The sequence below is a fragment of the Orbicella franksi genome, chromosome 11, assembly GCF_964199315.1.
Source record: "Orbicella franksi chromosome 11, jaOrbFran1.1, whole genome shotgun sequence".
Lineage (NCBI taxonomy): Eukaryota > Metazoa > Cnidaria > Anthozoa > Scleractinia > Merulinidae > Orbicella > Orbicella franksi.
In genome coordinates, this window is record NC_138155.1 from 19,621,380 (window position 1) to 19,637,616 (window position 16,237).

A 16,237-nucleotide genomic window follows, 5' to 3' on the forward strand; every position below is an offset into this window, starting at 1 on the left:
GCCGACGAATGAACACATGTGAAAAGGCACTGTCGAGCGTCAGAAAAATCCACGAATGCCAAATGTACTCACTGACAGTTGCTCGGTGAAGGACAAATTAACCTCTAGATCAGCGGTTTAATTAATTCTCATGTTTGTTTTCTCCTTAAATCTCGGGTAATGTTCACGTAGCACAGAGGGTAGTGGACAAGATTGCGGTTGGAAAGGTTCCGCGATGGACTCTGGGTGGAAGGTGACTCGTTATTTTTTTTTCCTTTTTTTTTTTTTTTTTTTTTTGTTGTTTTTAGCCATACAATAAATAAATGTTCTGTGTTTATACCATTTCGCTCGCTATATGCGCAGTTACCATACCGTAACCGTACTTCAAGGACTTCCGTTTCTGTAAAATCCATACGAAGTCCGCATCCAGTGAAAACTTGTGCTGCTCATCGATTTTACGATCCTCGATGTTCTCATTTTCGGTGGCCGAATCTTCTTTGAGTTATACCTTTTAATTTAGACCTTTAAAACAGCTTATTTCAATTAAAGATGAACAGCAATTTAAAAGTAAGCCGCGAGCGTACCTCATTTGCAAAATGTTTACAGCCCATCGAGCGAGCGACACATTTTCCCATAGATCACGATAACTCGTGTTACGCATGCGCAATTCACGAGTTAAAAAGGCTTTTCTGTAGTAGTTTGTTTCTTTATTATATAAAAGAAATAGATTCCATGTTGCCGTGCGTCTGTTCAGTAATAGATCACAGAAGACGTCAAAATGTGGTAACAACATCAGTGACACACTCGGCTATCGCCTCGTGTGCCACTTTTTTGTTCTTACCACATTTTGACGTCATCTGTGATCTATTAAGCAATTAGATTAGGAGCACGAGATTTCTATCACGCATAGAAATCGAGGGCGAATAATCTAATTGTTTAAGTATAAATCTACTAGTTGTTCAAAACTCCATCTAAATCCTCTTCACATACAATTCGAAAATGCCAAGAAGCGGCCGTCATTTTTTTAACAAGCGCACACTGGTACGCGAAGCCAATCACAGAACAGTATTCGTGATAGGACACTAGTAGATTTACACTAATACTGGTCAGAAGCATGGCAACATGGAATCTATTTGTGAAATATTCACCTCCGACTATAATTTTCAAAATGGCCGCCTCTCGCTCTGAAGAAGAAATAAATATAATGAAAGAAAATGCCACTCAAAGAAACACCAAACGTGCTTCCTACAAAGTTCGGAGTGACACTTTTCAAAAGTAAAAATGTGAAAATTGTGCTAAATATTACAAATAAACCTTTTAAATTCCCGTAAAAAATGTCGCATATGTCGATATGCATAAGTAAATCAAAACAGCTATTAAATTTTCGCAACACGTTATTTATTTACTTAATTTCTCTACATGTACCAGTATGGTTTACAGCTTGTCTCGTGCAGAATACGTACTGCAATTTTAATCCAGCATTTATTATATAACGAAGCAACCAAAAAATACAGTCTGGATGGGGTTTTAGTGGCAGCTGAAAATTGGTGAACATTGTAAGTAATTGTCAGCAGAAAAATGACCTATTTTGATAGCTGAGAAATGGGATGAAAATTCATGGGATGAAATTTTATCTCATAATAATTTGAATAATGGTATTCAATGCCGGTTTCCTTAATCATTGGGTCTAGCAGAACACAATAAGAAATTATATGCCTCAGTCAAGAGGTAAAAACATTTCATTTCGCTGTGGTTTTCCGAGTACATTTTGTTTGGCTCAAAGTATCAATGCAAGTTTCATTTCCCCTCACATCGCGGCAGGTGCGTTACTGCTGTTATAAAGGATTACAGTTTGTGTATCGGTTTCGCCATGATAAAAGAAGATCAAGCAGATGACTGAAATCGAATCTGAATTTCCATCTAAATAATGGCATGAGCACTACCGAAGCGCTTAGATAAAGTATTTAAGAAATTCAATCAAAACTACCATTCTCTCCTTTCGAATTCTGAATTTCAGTAAAAAAAAAAAAAAAAAGATAAAGATTCGTTTCGATCTTTAATGGAAGCTAATATCATCTAATTTGACTGAAAATTTACATGAAAATAGAAGCGTTACATAGAAGCCTAAACCTCGTTGGCATAACAGCCGGGTATCGCTTATAGCATTTTCAATTGAAAGAACGAAATTGGTCTGAATAAATCATGCACAGTAGTTTGGGCGTTCACATTCAAGATTTCCTTACTGTTTGAAGGTTTTAAAGTTTAAAATTGATTTCTAACATCAAAGACACACGAGGTCATTGCTGAACCAGGAGATTCAACCCAGGCCTGGGAAGAATAGTTTACGCTAAACAGCTTGGACTGTTTTAAAGGTAATTACACATGCAAATTCGTTCAAGCCAAAGTGGTTTTAAATGGCGCAGCTGACTTGTTATTTTCTGCGCGGTATAGCTGAGGCTATAATTTCCGTCATTGGATTACTGCCGGACAAATACAATGTCTTGGCCTTGCTTGAGATGTATCATTACTTTCCTGTTACTAAATTCAACTCTGAATAAGCGAAATGTTTCAATGATTTGATATTTGTGCTGATCCATGCACGCCGACTTTAATTTGTCACCCACGACTTGCCAGTGATCGCACAAAAAAACTTATTAAGGTTTAGGCTAGGCATATAAATATCCGAGTAGTAATTAAACGTCTCAGAAAGCCTCGAGAAAAGCATCACTAACAGGCTTTCCGAGTTTACTTTTGATTCGTATCATCATGAAAAGCATCTAACCAACTCAATGTAGGGTGGAAACATCTGCTCAAAGAAAAAAGGTCACTAATTCTCGCCAAAGCTACCTAGAAGCAACTTTTAAGGACGAAAATGGCGAAATTAATAGAAGATGGAAAAACTTTGCTGCAGCTTATTATATGCTTTTTTTTCTTTCAGCGAAAAACAAAACCCTAAAATGGTCTCACGAGACTTACACGACTAAGGAATATTAAAGAGGCAAAGGAATCTCAAGAAGCAAAAGTTATATTTGGACAGAGGATTTTCACTACACTTTTGGTTAAACCAACAAAAAGACAGTGTAACAATCGTTGTCAAGAATAAAATGTTAAACTTAACTGAAATTATTAACCAAACTACAATTGAAGAGTTTTATTGCTTGACGTCTATTACCGAACCAAAGCAAAAGATCATTTTTTCAGCAATTAATATTTTTCTTTCCATCACCGCGTTTTTGGGAAATGTTCTGATCATCGCTGTTCTTCCAAAAGTGTCATCACTTCATCCGCCATCAAAGCTGTTGGTGGCTTGCCTTGCGAGCACCGATCTCTGTGTGGGTCTCGTTGTACAGCCTCTTTACGTTAACGTTTTGTTGTCCACTGAGCATTCCAAACATTGTTTATATTCTGTACTACTTTTCAATACAACAAGTGCATTTTTCTGTGGAGTATCCTTGATGACATTGACTGCAATAAGTGTGGACAGACTTTTCGCCCTGAAGTTGGGGATTCGGTACAGACAGGTGGTTACTTTGAGGAGAGTAAGGGTCCTTGCGGTTATAATTTGGCTTTCAAACACTGCGAATGCCGTAATATTTCTTTACATCCCTTATGGCTCTGGCATCTTTGCTACAGAAGTAATCCTGTGTATAATAGCCTCAAGCAGCTGTTACATGAAAATCTACCGAATACTTCGCCATCACCAAGCTCAAGTACAACAGCATGTTCATCAAGGACAACAGAATGGAGGAGAAACTCCATTGAATATTGCACGCTACCGAAAGACAGTGTCTAGTGCATTGTGGGTGCAAATAACATTACTGGCTTGTTATCTTCCATTTGTTGTAGTGATGGCCATATTAGTTTATAAACCTCTAGTTTTCGCACTGCATGCCCCAATAACTCTTCTTTTACTAAACTCCACCCTGAATCCATTCCTGTACTGTTGGAAGATGAAAGAAGTGAAACAGGCAGTGATGGACACGATCAGGCAGTCGAATTGTTTCTCCTGTTAATTCTTTCATGGATTCGAAGCCCTAGCTCTTCTTGGCATCAACTCAATGATCATCCGTCGAAATAAACCTACAAAGTAGGTAGCTCTCCACTTAAGAGCGTTTCCATGAGAAAACCAAGCAGAAAGTGATACAGCTCAAATCACCGATTTCGCTAAAACTTGGCACAAATTTATGCATATATATATAGCAATCTTTGGTTTAGTATTTCTACAACTAGAAATTTCCTGTATCACGTTCTACAACTATCAGTTTAAAAGCACAAATATTTATTTGCCCTGCCGGCTTCTCTTTGTTCTGCAATTTTTTTCACTGAAAATAAGGGGAGGGCCCCCCCTAGATCCGCCACTGTGGGGTACTGTTTACATAGAACTTTAGGATTTATGGTCGTTTTATGAACACATTTACTAAAACACAAAAGCCGTTTTTCTGTCTTAACCTAATTTGAAATCAACAAGAAATATCTAGCTAAGCATTTTCCTATCGATTACAGGTAAAAATGTGGCGAAGAGAGGCACTTGAGACACTTCTTTCAAATATTTTTGGAGCTATATCTAGAGGCATTCTCACTTTGTCGATACAAGATTCAACTCACAAGCTCCCTCAATTTAAGTTTTCAGGTGTAAAATAGAATGGAAGCAAGAAATAACTGCATACGTGTCGCTTAGACGCAATTTTGCGCCCCTGCCTGGTTCTGCCCGGTTTTTTCATGGACACGCTCTTAAGTAATATAATGGCAATGAATTATCTAATATATTAATGCTTTTACCAACATTTAATGATTGAAAATTCTTTCTAATTATATCTTGACACCACATGTTAGTGTCATTGTTTTACAAGCAGGAATTAATCATGTTGGTTTGTTGCATTTTCTCGTTTTTGAAAAAATGTGTGTTACCTTTGATATTTTACGTTTAACCGACGAACAAAACTTATTTAATATTATTTTCAATAATGTTGCTTTCATTTGCGCGAAACTGTTGGTCGTTTCTGTTCAAGGCGTCCTAACAGCTTGAAAGAAACTGGTGGTAAAATTTTCTTTTCTTTTAATAAGTTCCAACAGTAGCAATTTTCCTGTATTTAGTTTAAGAATTAAAGTGTCCGCTATTTCTTGTGTACCGCCTAACCAACAGGCAGTCTTCAGAGAGAACAAAATCAATTTCCAGCCATCTTTAGCGGCTTCGCTTGCTCAATAAAAAGCTTTACTGAAAATACTTTTTGAATGTCCACAGAAGTTTTACGGAATACTAATTACATCGGCATTACACGAAATATTATTTCTTAGCCCTCGTCTACTCTGTCTGCAGTTTTAGTAATTTGCTTTTTTTACAAAAACAAAAATTGCAAGCTATCGATAAAGTGAAAATGGAATCAGCTCGAATAAAATATAACGAGAGTATCTTCCTTATTCCGGTTGTTTTTCGTTAAACAGCTGTGAGATCGTGTCAATTAGTTGTTGAGGGAGAAAGCATATTTTATACGCCTCTTATTGAAGAAAATAAACACAATTTTAACTGCAATCATGTAACACAGTAGCTTCGATAAGTTCGAGGCGCGATAGATAACAAAGTTTTCCGTTATCACTATTTAATATTTTCCCCTTTTTTTCCTGCTGCTTCTCTTCTTGCAGTCCAACCTCCAAGGGGAACGAAATAGATTTACAAAATTTAGAACTTTGAGAAATCAGGGTAAAATTACAAACTTTTTTTTATGAAAATATTCTAAACTTGTTTTGTCTGATTTGTAGAATAGATTCGCTTTTTCTCCGTTGTTGCTCCATGATGAAACATTCACATTTATTCACCTTTGAAAATCATTGCTTTTGTGCAGTAAAAAAGTAATCTTGTTGTCCGCGATAGAGAAAAAGAAAATTATGGGGTTAAAAACCGAGACTTGCCACATCCAGCTCAAGTGGCAATAAAGTAAAAGCATACAAAGCAGTAACATTTATAGTGAAAGGGATTCTTTCCTTGAAAGAGATCAGAATCAGAGCACAGATATTAGAAGGAAATAAATAGCAGTACAATGGTTATCGTGTAACTTCAGTGACCAGGGCCTCGTATGCAAAGGGGTGATAAATCGCAAGACAAAGTTCGGCGGTCATGGCGAACGGACGTGTGATTTCTCGGTTCTCCATTTTGTTGTTGATCGCAAGGACTACTGTGCTCATATGTCTACTAAAAAGCTCTTTATATAGTAGAACATACGAAATTGTTGGTAAGGATGATTCACTCACTCACTTTTCACTATTTTCGCTTTCGAACAGTCGCTTTTCACGAGCTGGTCGAACGATGAAGCAGACACGTGGTCGGAAATTTGTTTCCACTCGTATCTCACTTTATCCTAATTCACAGTCCTGCTTTAACTTATCGCGACTTACAGTGAGCGGAGATATCTGTCCTAATCCCGGTCCAACGGCTACTGTAAATATTTCAGCCAAGTGCGCCGTATGCAAGAGGACAGTCGCGAAGACTCATCGTGCTGTAAACTGCGACTCTTGTTCAAAATGGTGCCACATAAAATGTGGAGGTGTTTCTGTAAACGAGTATCGCAGACTGCAAATGGAAGATGAAATCCCATGGATATGCCCCACTTGCACAGTACCTAGTGATCCTGAGCCACTCCACAGCTTTGTTGATGACGCTACCCTGGAAGTTCTTCACACACACGACCTTCAGGTTTACAATGATCTGGAGCCATTAATTAACACGCAAGGTCTAAAGGTCGCCCGCTTAAATGTTTATGGATTGCCGAACAAAATGTCGGAAATCAGATTCCTTCTCCAAGAAACGAGGTTTGACATCTTGGGGTTAACTGAAACACACTTGAACAACAAAATTGAAGATGACCAAATATCTGTTGATGGATATAAATCGGTACGTAAAGACAGAAAATGTGGAAATTCCTGGGGTGGTTGTGTAATGTATTACAAGAATTGTTTGAATGTCATTGAAAGGGATGATATCTGCTCAAAAAGTGACCTTGAGCAAGTGTGGATTGATCTTATGCTTGCATCTCAACGACTTTTACTAGGAACTTTCTACAGACCTCCAACTGACAACCAATTCTTTGACAAGTTCCATGCAATCTTAGATGATTTGTGGCTAAAAAGATCTAACATTATGGTCATGGGTGACTTCAACTCTGACATTTAAGTCAAGTGTGGGAAAACGCTTGTTGAAAGTTACCAGAAATGTTGGCTTAGAGGATGTCATTAAAGAACCTACAAGAACTACAGAGTTTTCAAACACAATCATAGACCTAATCTTCACTTGTCATAAATCCAAGGTGAAAATTGCAGGCTGTTATGCCCCAGGCATTTCTGATCACCATCTTGTATATGCTGTAGTTAATTTGCGGAGAAAAAATCAAGTCTAGTGATAAAAGAAGTGACAGACTTTAAGAACCTTAATTGCGACAAACTCAGACATGATCTCAGTACGGCACCTTGGAGTGTCTGTGAGATATTTGATGACGTAGATGATGTTGCTTAGGCTTGGGAGTATTTATGTAAGGACGTTATGACTGATCATCTGTAAACTAGAAAAGTAAAAGTGCGCACTAATGGTTTGAAGTGGATGAATGGCAACATCAGGAAGGTGATGAATAGAAGATATGCCCTGCTAAGAAGAGCTCAAAGTAATCCAGGTGATCCAGAAGCTTGGAAACTGTATCGTCAACAACGAAATCACGTGACTAAGATCATGAGAGAAGCCAAAGCAGACTATTGTAATGATAAGTTTAAAAATGCTAACAGCTCAAGTGATTTCTGGACGGTGGTACGTGAAATGCAAGGCAAAACAAAGGGCAGTGTGGGTGCAATCAAAAATGAGGATGGAAACATCATAACTAATGCTAAAGATAAGGCAGAAAGCTTAAACCATTTCTTCTCTAAACTTGGTGAAAGACTTGCAAATGGTATCTTATTGGATAACAGTGTAAATCAACATAACCATGTTTATCAAGTCACTCCTACTGCTGAGCCATTACAACTAAATGCTCACAAGATTAAAATAGTTATTGACAAAAGAGTTAAGCCTGGAAAAGGGTGTGGTCCTGACAACATAACCGCAAGAGGACTCAAACTAGGGGGTGATGCTGTAACTGTCGGTCTATCCTATGTTATGGGAAAAAAGTCTAAAAACCTCAAAGTATCCTTCCCAATAGAAAATGAGTAAAGTAAAAGCTGTACCCAGAAAGGGAAATAGTTCTGAAAGAGGTGACTTCAGACCCATTTCCCTGTTGAGCATTCCGAGCAAAATTTACGAGAGTATTATAGGGGATTATATTGACTGTCACTTTGTAAACAAAGGACTGTCCAGCGAAAACCAATGGGGTTTCAAACCAAATAGATCTACAGAACTTCTAATGCTGCATCTGACCGAAGTGTGGAGACAAGAGCTGGATAGAAATAGAATTGTGGGTGTACTGTTTATCGACTTTAAAAAGGCATTTGATTCCATTTGTCATAAAACAATGGTTCTTAAACCCCAATCCTGTGGAATTTCAGGAAATGTGTATAATTTGATTATTGATTATTTATCTGGGAGAAAGCAGTTTGTTGAGATTGAGGGTCAAAGATCTAGTGAAGCGGAAGTCAAATTCGGTGTACCTCAGGGCTCAGTACTTGGGCCTAGGCTTTTTAGTATTTATGTCAACGATCCTCCACAGATGCCTAGCTGTGGAAGGATGGAAATGTTTGCTGACGACACAACTTTATATTGTATTGGCGATTCCATTGATGACGTCTGTTCCAAGATCCAAACCTCAATAACTGAAATAGCTAAGTGGTGTAATAGGAACGTTGTGACTATTCATCCTGATAAAACCGAGGTTATGCTTCTTACCCGTAAAGATTGCTTTGGTCCTCTAAGACCAATTAAGCTGGGTGATCACGTAATTAGTTTTGCTAATAAGTCGCACTGTCTTGGGTTCACGATTGATAATAAGTTAAGCTGGGGATACCATATAAAAGATCTTACAACATCTATGACTAAGAAGGTGAAGCTATTACGTAGGTTTAAAAGCCTTCCTTGCCAAATATTAGAACCAATTTACTTTAAGGGTATTCTTCTGAGTGTGACCTATGGAATAAGTGTATGGGGAAATTGCAGTGAAGCGAAACTAGACGGTCTAGAGAAAATTCATCTTAGTGCGGCCAAACTCATCTTCAAACAACAGATACCACCCTCTTGGAAATCATTAAGTTATTTCTACAAGAAGAGGCTTCTCTGTCTGACACATAAAGCTTACTACGGGTTTTGCCCTGAACAAGTTGCAACAATCATTAAGAAAAGTCCTAACTTACGCAATATGAGAGACAACTTTAAACTTACTCTGGACGGACCGAACTCTAATGTTGGAAAACTGTCGTTCAAACATAGATCTGCAATGGCTTGGAATTCTTTACCGCAATCAGTTAAATCCATAGAAGAACACCATGGATTTAAAACAAACTTCGTTATCTTTCTACAGTTATTGACAGAACCTCTTTCAACCAATCAGCAATAATTTACACTAAAGATTTATCAAATTATAGATATTTTTAGGAATTCTAATTTAACTTGTAATCATATTTTAGAATTTTACTCGTTTTTGTAATTATTAAGTTTATTAGGTTTCTTTTTTAATTATTTTGTAACTCCCAATTAACCGCAGGTCCACATCAGCTTATGCTGCCTATATACCGACCTGCGTAAAAAAAAAAAAAAATGATGTATGTATGTATGTATGTATGTATGTATGTATGTATGTATGTATGTATGTATGTAAATCCAAATGATGAAGTGAAGCCAATACACATATAAATGAGGCACTTTTTGTTAGTTCTCCTAGAGTACAAAACATGGGTTCACTTTTGAGAAGTAAACTTGCCGCAGCAATAAGTAGAGGTTGAAGAACTATACTAACTAAAAGGTCAGTTGTGGCTAAACAGGCGAGTGCTATGTTAGATTTGGTGCGAAGGTGTCGCTTGGTTATCACTGCCACCATCACCATGGCCAGGATGTTGAGCACAGTGGTAAGAGGACAGGTGAGAGCGTTCACGAGGATTCTAGCGATGAATATAGTGCGAAGGTCAGGTAAGTGTTTTGGGGATTTATAGGAGGAAGGGAAAAACCACAATCAGACGATGTGGTATTGAATAAAGTGACATTCATCTTTTCTCGATTCTGACTCGTCAAGGCTCCTTCACTTTGATTTGCTGATATCGCTTGCTCGCGTGTTCCACTTTGCCACTTAGATGAGTTTAATCGCAAATAGACAAATTTCGATATATTTGAATTCAGTCTAAAACAACAGACCTCGGCAAGAGGCTCCTTGGAATAGACCCCTCAAACGCTGTGTTTATTCTTCGGAGCCTCGTGCTGACGTCTGTTGTTTTAAGCTGAACTTTAATATATCGAAGTTGGGCTTTTTCCTTGGTGGTTTGTTCACAGTGCCCCTTTTCACGGTTATAGCTTTTCTCATCTCCATTAAATTGTAGTCGGACGCGGATGCCTGGCAATTTCGAGCAGAACCTAAGGCGCTGTCCACACTACGGCAGAGAGGAAATTGAAAACGGAGGTTTCATTGTGAAAACGCATTTGAATCATCCCCGCCAACTCTACGAAGGAGGAATTAAAGATATCAGTCAATTTGGATTTGTGTTGGCAGAAGACTCGATAACCGAGATCACGAGATCATTGCGACGACATCGTTTTCGAGAAGCACTGCGTATGAAAAGTTGTCTCTTCCAAGGTAGTTCGTTTATACTGGGCACCCTCCCCCCAAGTAAACAGGGCCTACGAGAGGCATGCATCGATACATGTTATACATGTCAAGAAGAAGAAACAGAAGGAAGCGGAAAATCTGCAGATAAATATTTCTTTGAATTCATAAACTCTGTAAATTCATGTTTTAACTTTGTCGACATTTGTTAATTTTGGGGGGATGAAATTTTTTTATAGCGGAACTCTGACGGCCCGAAGGCTCCGCCATGCGGAGCCCCATACTCATATGGAAAGAAGAGGAAACCTATGAATGGATTTTTTCATGGTTATTATGGCTAGCGGTATTGCTCGTGGGCGCGTACGCACGACGACGGCGGCGACGACGGAGTCGCGCAACATGACGGCCATTCTCCAAATAATAGGTTGACAGAGACATGCGGCATTGGTTTACCGTGTACTTCTTTGATATTGGACATCCATGTTATGACCAATTGACACCTTTCAAAACAAGGTATCCTCTCACCAGTATCACGTAACCATATCGCGGGCTCAAATTTACAGCTCATCGAGGTCAAGTGGTGTTTTTTAAGCTGACTGCTGACCAGGTGCTGGTTTCCGATGGGATCCCAGGCTCATGTCAGGTTAACTTGATGAAAACAAGGCAGGATTGTTCGAAAGCCGGTGAATGCTAACCCAGGATTGAAAGTTAACCGGATTATATTTTTTTCTTCTATACAAATGTTTTTTGCTGCTTTGTTTTGTGTATATGGTGATTATTAAAACTCAATAATATACAGAAAGCGTCGCCGCAAAGTTACAAAACTCCAATCAAAATTCTACCTCTTCCTGGGTTTGCTTAATTGGGCTCTGAGCAACCCGGCCCAGGAGCTACGCATTTAGGCTGGCCTAAATCTATATATTAGAGTCGGTTCAGACAACAATGTAGCACAATTTTAAAAAAAGAAAGTTCAAGGAAACAAAAGGAAAAAATAGCCTCACATTATTTAAGGCTTTACATAGTAATTTCAGATCACTTTTCAACCTGATAATTTTCTTTCTTTTTTTTCTCTACGTGAATCCCAAAAATTTCATTTTTCCGCAGAAAGGTAATTATTTCAAAATCCAGAAGGTTAGAAATTCTCATAATCGGCAGGAGAAAAAGGCGTGCGAATAAAAGAAAAAAAAAAAAAGTACAAATAACTATAATTATAAAAATTATACAACGATCCTGCAAAACTTTGTTATTTGTCCTGCTGTTATCTTCTTGTGGGAACAGCGTTACATTGGTGCAGTTACATTTAGTTATTTGTTTATTTTTATTCATTTTATTTTATGAGTTTTATGAGACGAGTTGTTCTTTCCCCTTAAGCCTGGGAGAAAGCTCTCTGCTTACAGCTGTTTGACGGAAAATAACAGGATTTAAAAATTCCGCTAATTATATTTGATTTTGGTTCATTCCATATGTAAAAACTACTCCTGTTTTTATATTTATAATACTGACTAATGTAAACACTGTAAATGGAGAACAATGAAGAAGTTGAGGTGGGATCCGCTGGCGGCTGCTCTTCAATGTCTAAGGCTATTATTTTGCACTCTACTAATTGCCACCAGAGGCAGTATGAAAAGTTGACTCGGAATATAACGCCGCTTTCGCGGTCTTTCACACCTCGTTTAGCGGGGTAATCCGGCAGGAACCGTTTATAAGGAAATCAAAGGAGACCTATGGCCAAACTCGTGTATTAGGTAATCTAGAGATGAAACATATTGGTGAACTTGCAATTACTGGTGTATTATTAAATGCTGTTAAAAGAAGCGGGGTTGTACCATGCAAGGTCGCACTTAACTCACAAAGTGTAAGCTTTTTTCGTTGGCTTTTTTTTTTTTTTTTTTTTTTTGCACACATATTACAAAGACATACGTTCAGAATAGCTAGGGTGGCAAACTTGCAGCAGAACATGGAGTGGCAAAGGCTAAGGGTTCTTGGGTCACATAGGACACTCCTGCACAACAAATCATAGACTACTTTGCCCCCTCCCCCCCCCTCCCTCACACCCAGATCTTGATGTTGATCTGCCTACTGAAAAAATTTGCATGTATTCAAGTCATACGAGCTCACAAACGTTTTTCATTGCATTTCATTCAACTTGAAAAGTAAAACGATAATACGTCACTACTGCAAGGCTGAGACAACGTCGCAGAGTTAAAACAATATTTCGGCTGGCCTCAGGTTTAGATCTTACTAAATTATAAAAATGAAATTACAATATTATACAATGGTGCCGATGTTTGTCTTATATTCAATAGCTGTTTCGTTCATTAAAAGTTGTTCGTCTCGCTCATATAAGCTCATTAAGGTCGAGGAATAAGACACATTCTCATCAAAGCTTACCACATCAGCTTTTCAGGTCACTTTCCAGCAAACAAATGCACATCTCCTGGTCATTTTGAACGCCTGGACGACTCAAAAATTCCTGAAATTCACCCTTTAAGTTGGCCATAGTACTAATTCGAACATTCGAAGTCACTCCACTTCAATTCAGCGAAACACGTAATATTAATGGTCGTGTAAAGGCTACAAAATCATCAATATTCGGGCTAGCACGATGGACGCATTGAGTAGTAGGCTCGCACTGACTTTACGGTTACTATTCCAATATGGCGTCCGGCTCGGTTACTATCCAATATGGCGTCGGGCGCGGTTACTATTCCAATATGGCGTCGGGCGCGGTTACTATTCCAACCTGGCGTCGGACTCGGGCGCTCTCGTTCGGGCCAACTAATTACGAGCAGTGTCTACACCTGAGTGAGTGAGTGAGTGAGTGAGTGACACATTTGCATATCGGAGTCCCCGCATCAAACACGTTTCTACGCTTTGCGTATCCACAAGTTTAAAAAGGAAAGGTTTCCTAGAAGGATGCCTCGGGCAAGTAGACAGGGTGCCCAGGAAAGATGGACTACCCCGTCTAGCATGTAAGCGCTCCAATGCCTGGGAGAGAGTGCTCATCTCACAGCTGTTTGACGGATAATAACAGGAATTAAAAAATAAGTAAATATACTGATTATATTTGATTTGAGTTGATTCCATTTCAGGGATCCTATTTCATCTAGAGCTTTCAACTTTTGCAAGGAAAAAAACTAATTAGAAGACAACCTACCAATGCAGTTTTAACATTGCACTACTGCTAACTGAGAAGCGCAAAGAGAACAGACGAGGGAATTTCCGTGTAAGTGTTGGCAAAATAGGTATTCAGTCCAAAGTCACCGGAAACTTAAAAAGTCTCTTCAGTAAAGCTTGACAAATTGCACCTTGAATATGTATAAGCCATTAAATTTCTTTTTGGTCTAAACGTTTGTTTGAATTTTATAACTGGAATCATTCTTTATTGACCAAACGTAGCCACTAAACATGGCTGGAAATTGACCCTGTTTGCTGGCTAACTGATTCCCGGCCTAAGACTGAGATACACGCGTATGGAGGACACATTAGTTCTAAGACTAACGGCAAAAATATAGATAAAGATAGAGTTAAGTTCTTAAAAATAACATTTAATAAACAGTTTCTTGCACGCTGTTAGGATGACTCCAACAGAAACGACAATCACCTCTCGATACGACCATCATCTCTCGCGAAAATAAGCAGCATTATTGAACGTAACATATAGTAGTATTAAACAAGTTCTGTGTATCGTAGGAACGCATAGATAACACAGATTTTTAACACTACAAGAAAATGAAACAATACAAGAAGAATATTTCCTATTTGGAAAACAGCGACCCTTGTGGCGGCGAGGTGTCAGACAGAATTGTAAATCACAAAATTTTGCATGGTAAACGCATGAATATTTCAGATATTTTAATGCCATTATTTAAACTCTTAGTACAGAAACCGAGGTACGAAAAATGCTTAAGTGTTAAGAACAACAAGGGAACGACCAAACATTGCAAATCACCGCTTGCTCGATGTACTTAGCGGTTCAAAATTCTCCTGTGATATATATCTATTGATTACCTTCTATTGAAGATCTTTTTCCCAGTGCATAATAAATTTAGCTCACGTGTACTGAAGATTAAAAATTGCCAGACACTTAACCATAGTTTGCTAATGAAATGATGCAAATTAGTTCATTAAATTGTAGACAGGTGATTAAAATAATTTGTTTTCAAACTAAGGGAAATGATACAATCAAAAGTGTGAAATTCTACTTTTATACAAATCATCATGGAAACTAGCAAGTAAAGCGCAAAACGCAAGAAACCCAACTCAGCAACGCAAAGTGAAGAAGCCTTGACGAGTCAGGATCGGAGCAAAGATGAATAACACTACGAGCAACACTGCTTTCTCTAGTTCTACTTTCTGCCTTTATCTTCGAAATCTCGCGAACATTTCTCCTGATGTACGCGCTGTATTCATCACCAGAATGGTCGCCAACGCTCTCGCCTGTCCTTTCATAATTTTGCTCAACATGCTGGTGATAGTTGCAGTGAAAACCAAACCACAGCTTCGCACCAAATCTAACATAGCACTCGCCTGCTTATCAACAACTGACCTTGGAGTTGGACTAGCTCTTCAACCGCTATCTATTGCAAACGAATTAAGTTTACTTCTCAGAGGTGACATCATGTTTTGTACCATAAACGAGCTATCAAACAGCGTCACATTAATATGTTTACGGGCTTCATTTAACCACTTAATTTTGACGAGCGCCGAGCGTTATGTTGCGATAAAACACCCCTTCACACACGAGACCCAGGTCACTGAAGTTCGCATCATCGTGGCGTCTACTCTGGCGTGGGCTGCAGCCATCGTCCTTTTCAGCGCAGACCTTTCGCAAACAGCAATTCTAATAGTTTTTGAAACGCTACTAATCATTCTCCACATTTACTTCAATGTCCCTGTATACAAAGAAGTCTGTCGCAACAAAAAACAAATTGTTGCTAACCAAGTTTCTTTAGAAGCCCGGCAAGGAAAAGTTACTCAAGAAAAGGAAAGCTTTTTACACGACTGTTAATGTATTGCTTGTTATTTCCCTGTACTATATTCCATCACATATCTCTGCTGTTATTCTGGTCTCTTTCAAGGAAAGAATCCCTTCCAATATAAAGGTTACTGCGTCTTATATAATTACTTTATTGCCTGTTTTGAATTCGTTGTTTAATCCTTTAATTTACGCTGTTAGATTAAGAGATTTTCGCGTAGCCTTGATTCAGTTGTTGTCACGAGAAACTACTGCAGAAGCTAAGGAAATGCAGGACAAAGAACTCCACCATTGGGCGATGAGCACGAGCCGACAAGGCAGGCAGAGCCGCATGGGGGATGTAAAGAAACACCTCTATGATAAAAACAGAACATTTACGCAAAATGGATTAGAAAATGCAGACACCCATTTATTTATGAAAAACAAATACCAGCGTGCTATTCCAATGTTTGAAAACTTATTGAAATTTGAATGTTTTAAATTTGTTGTCCTTGTTTAATTCTGATGAGGTGGGATCTTTTCTTTTTTTTAATTTATACGGGGTAGACAAAAAAATAGAAAA

At 38.4% G+C, this 16,237-nt stretch overlaps 1 protein-coding gene and 1 pseudogene across 1 annotated transcript in view; both read left to right on the plus strand.

Annotated features, from left to right (window-relative positions):
* The window catches only part of LOC145503258 (adenosine receptor A3-like), a 5,052-nt gene extending 841 nt beyond the window's left edge, over positions 1–4,211 (plus strand). Inside the window, exons 1-2 of the mRNA XM_081482750.1 lie at positions 1–2,351; positions 2,918–4,211. The exon at positions 1–2,351 is cut by the window's left edge and continues 841 nt beyond it. Coding sequence (XP_081338876.1) covers positions 3,084–3,992 — 909 coding nt within the window. The 5' untranslated portion in view covers positions 1–2,351; positions 2,918–3,083 and the 3' untranslated portion in view covers positions 3,993–4,211. The remainder of the gene's footprint in view (positions 2,352–2,917) is intronic.
* A 10,750-nt stretch (positions 4,212–14,961) lies between these two features.
* Positions 14,962–16,211, plus strand: LOC145503241 (beta-1 adrenergic receptor-like; annotated as a pseudogene).
* The last annotated feature ends 26 nt before the right edge of the window (positions 16,212–16,237 follow it).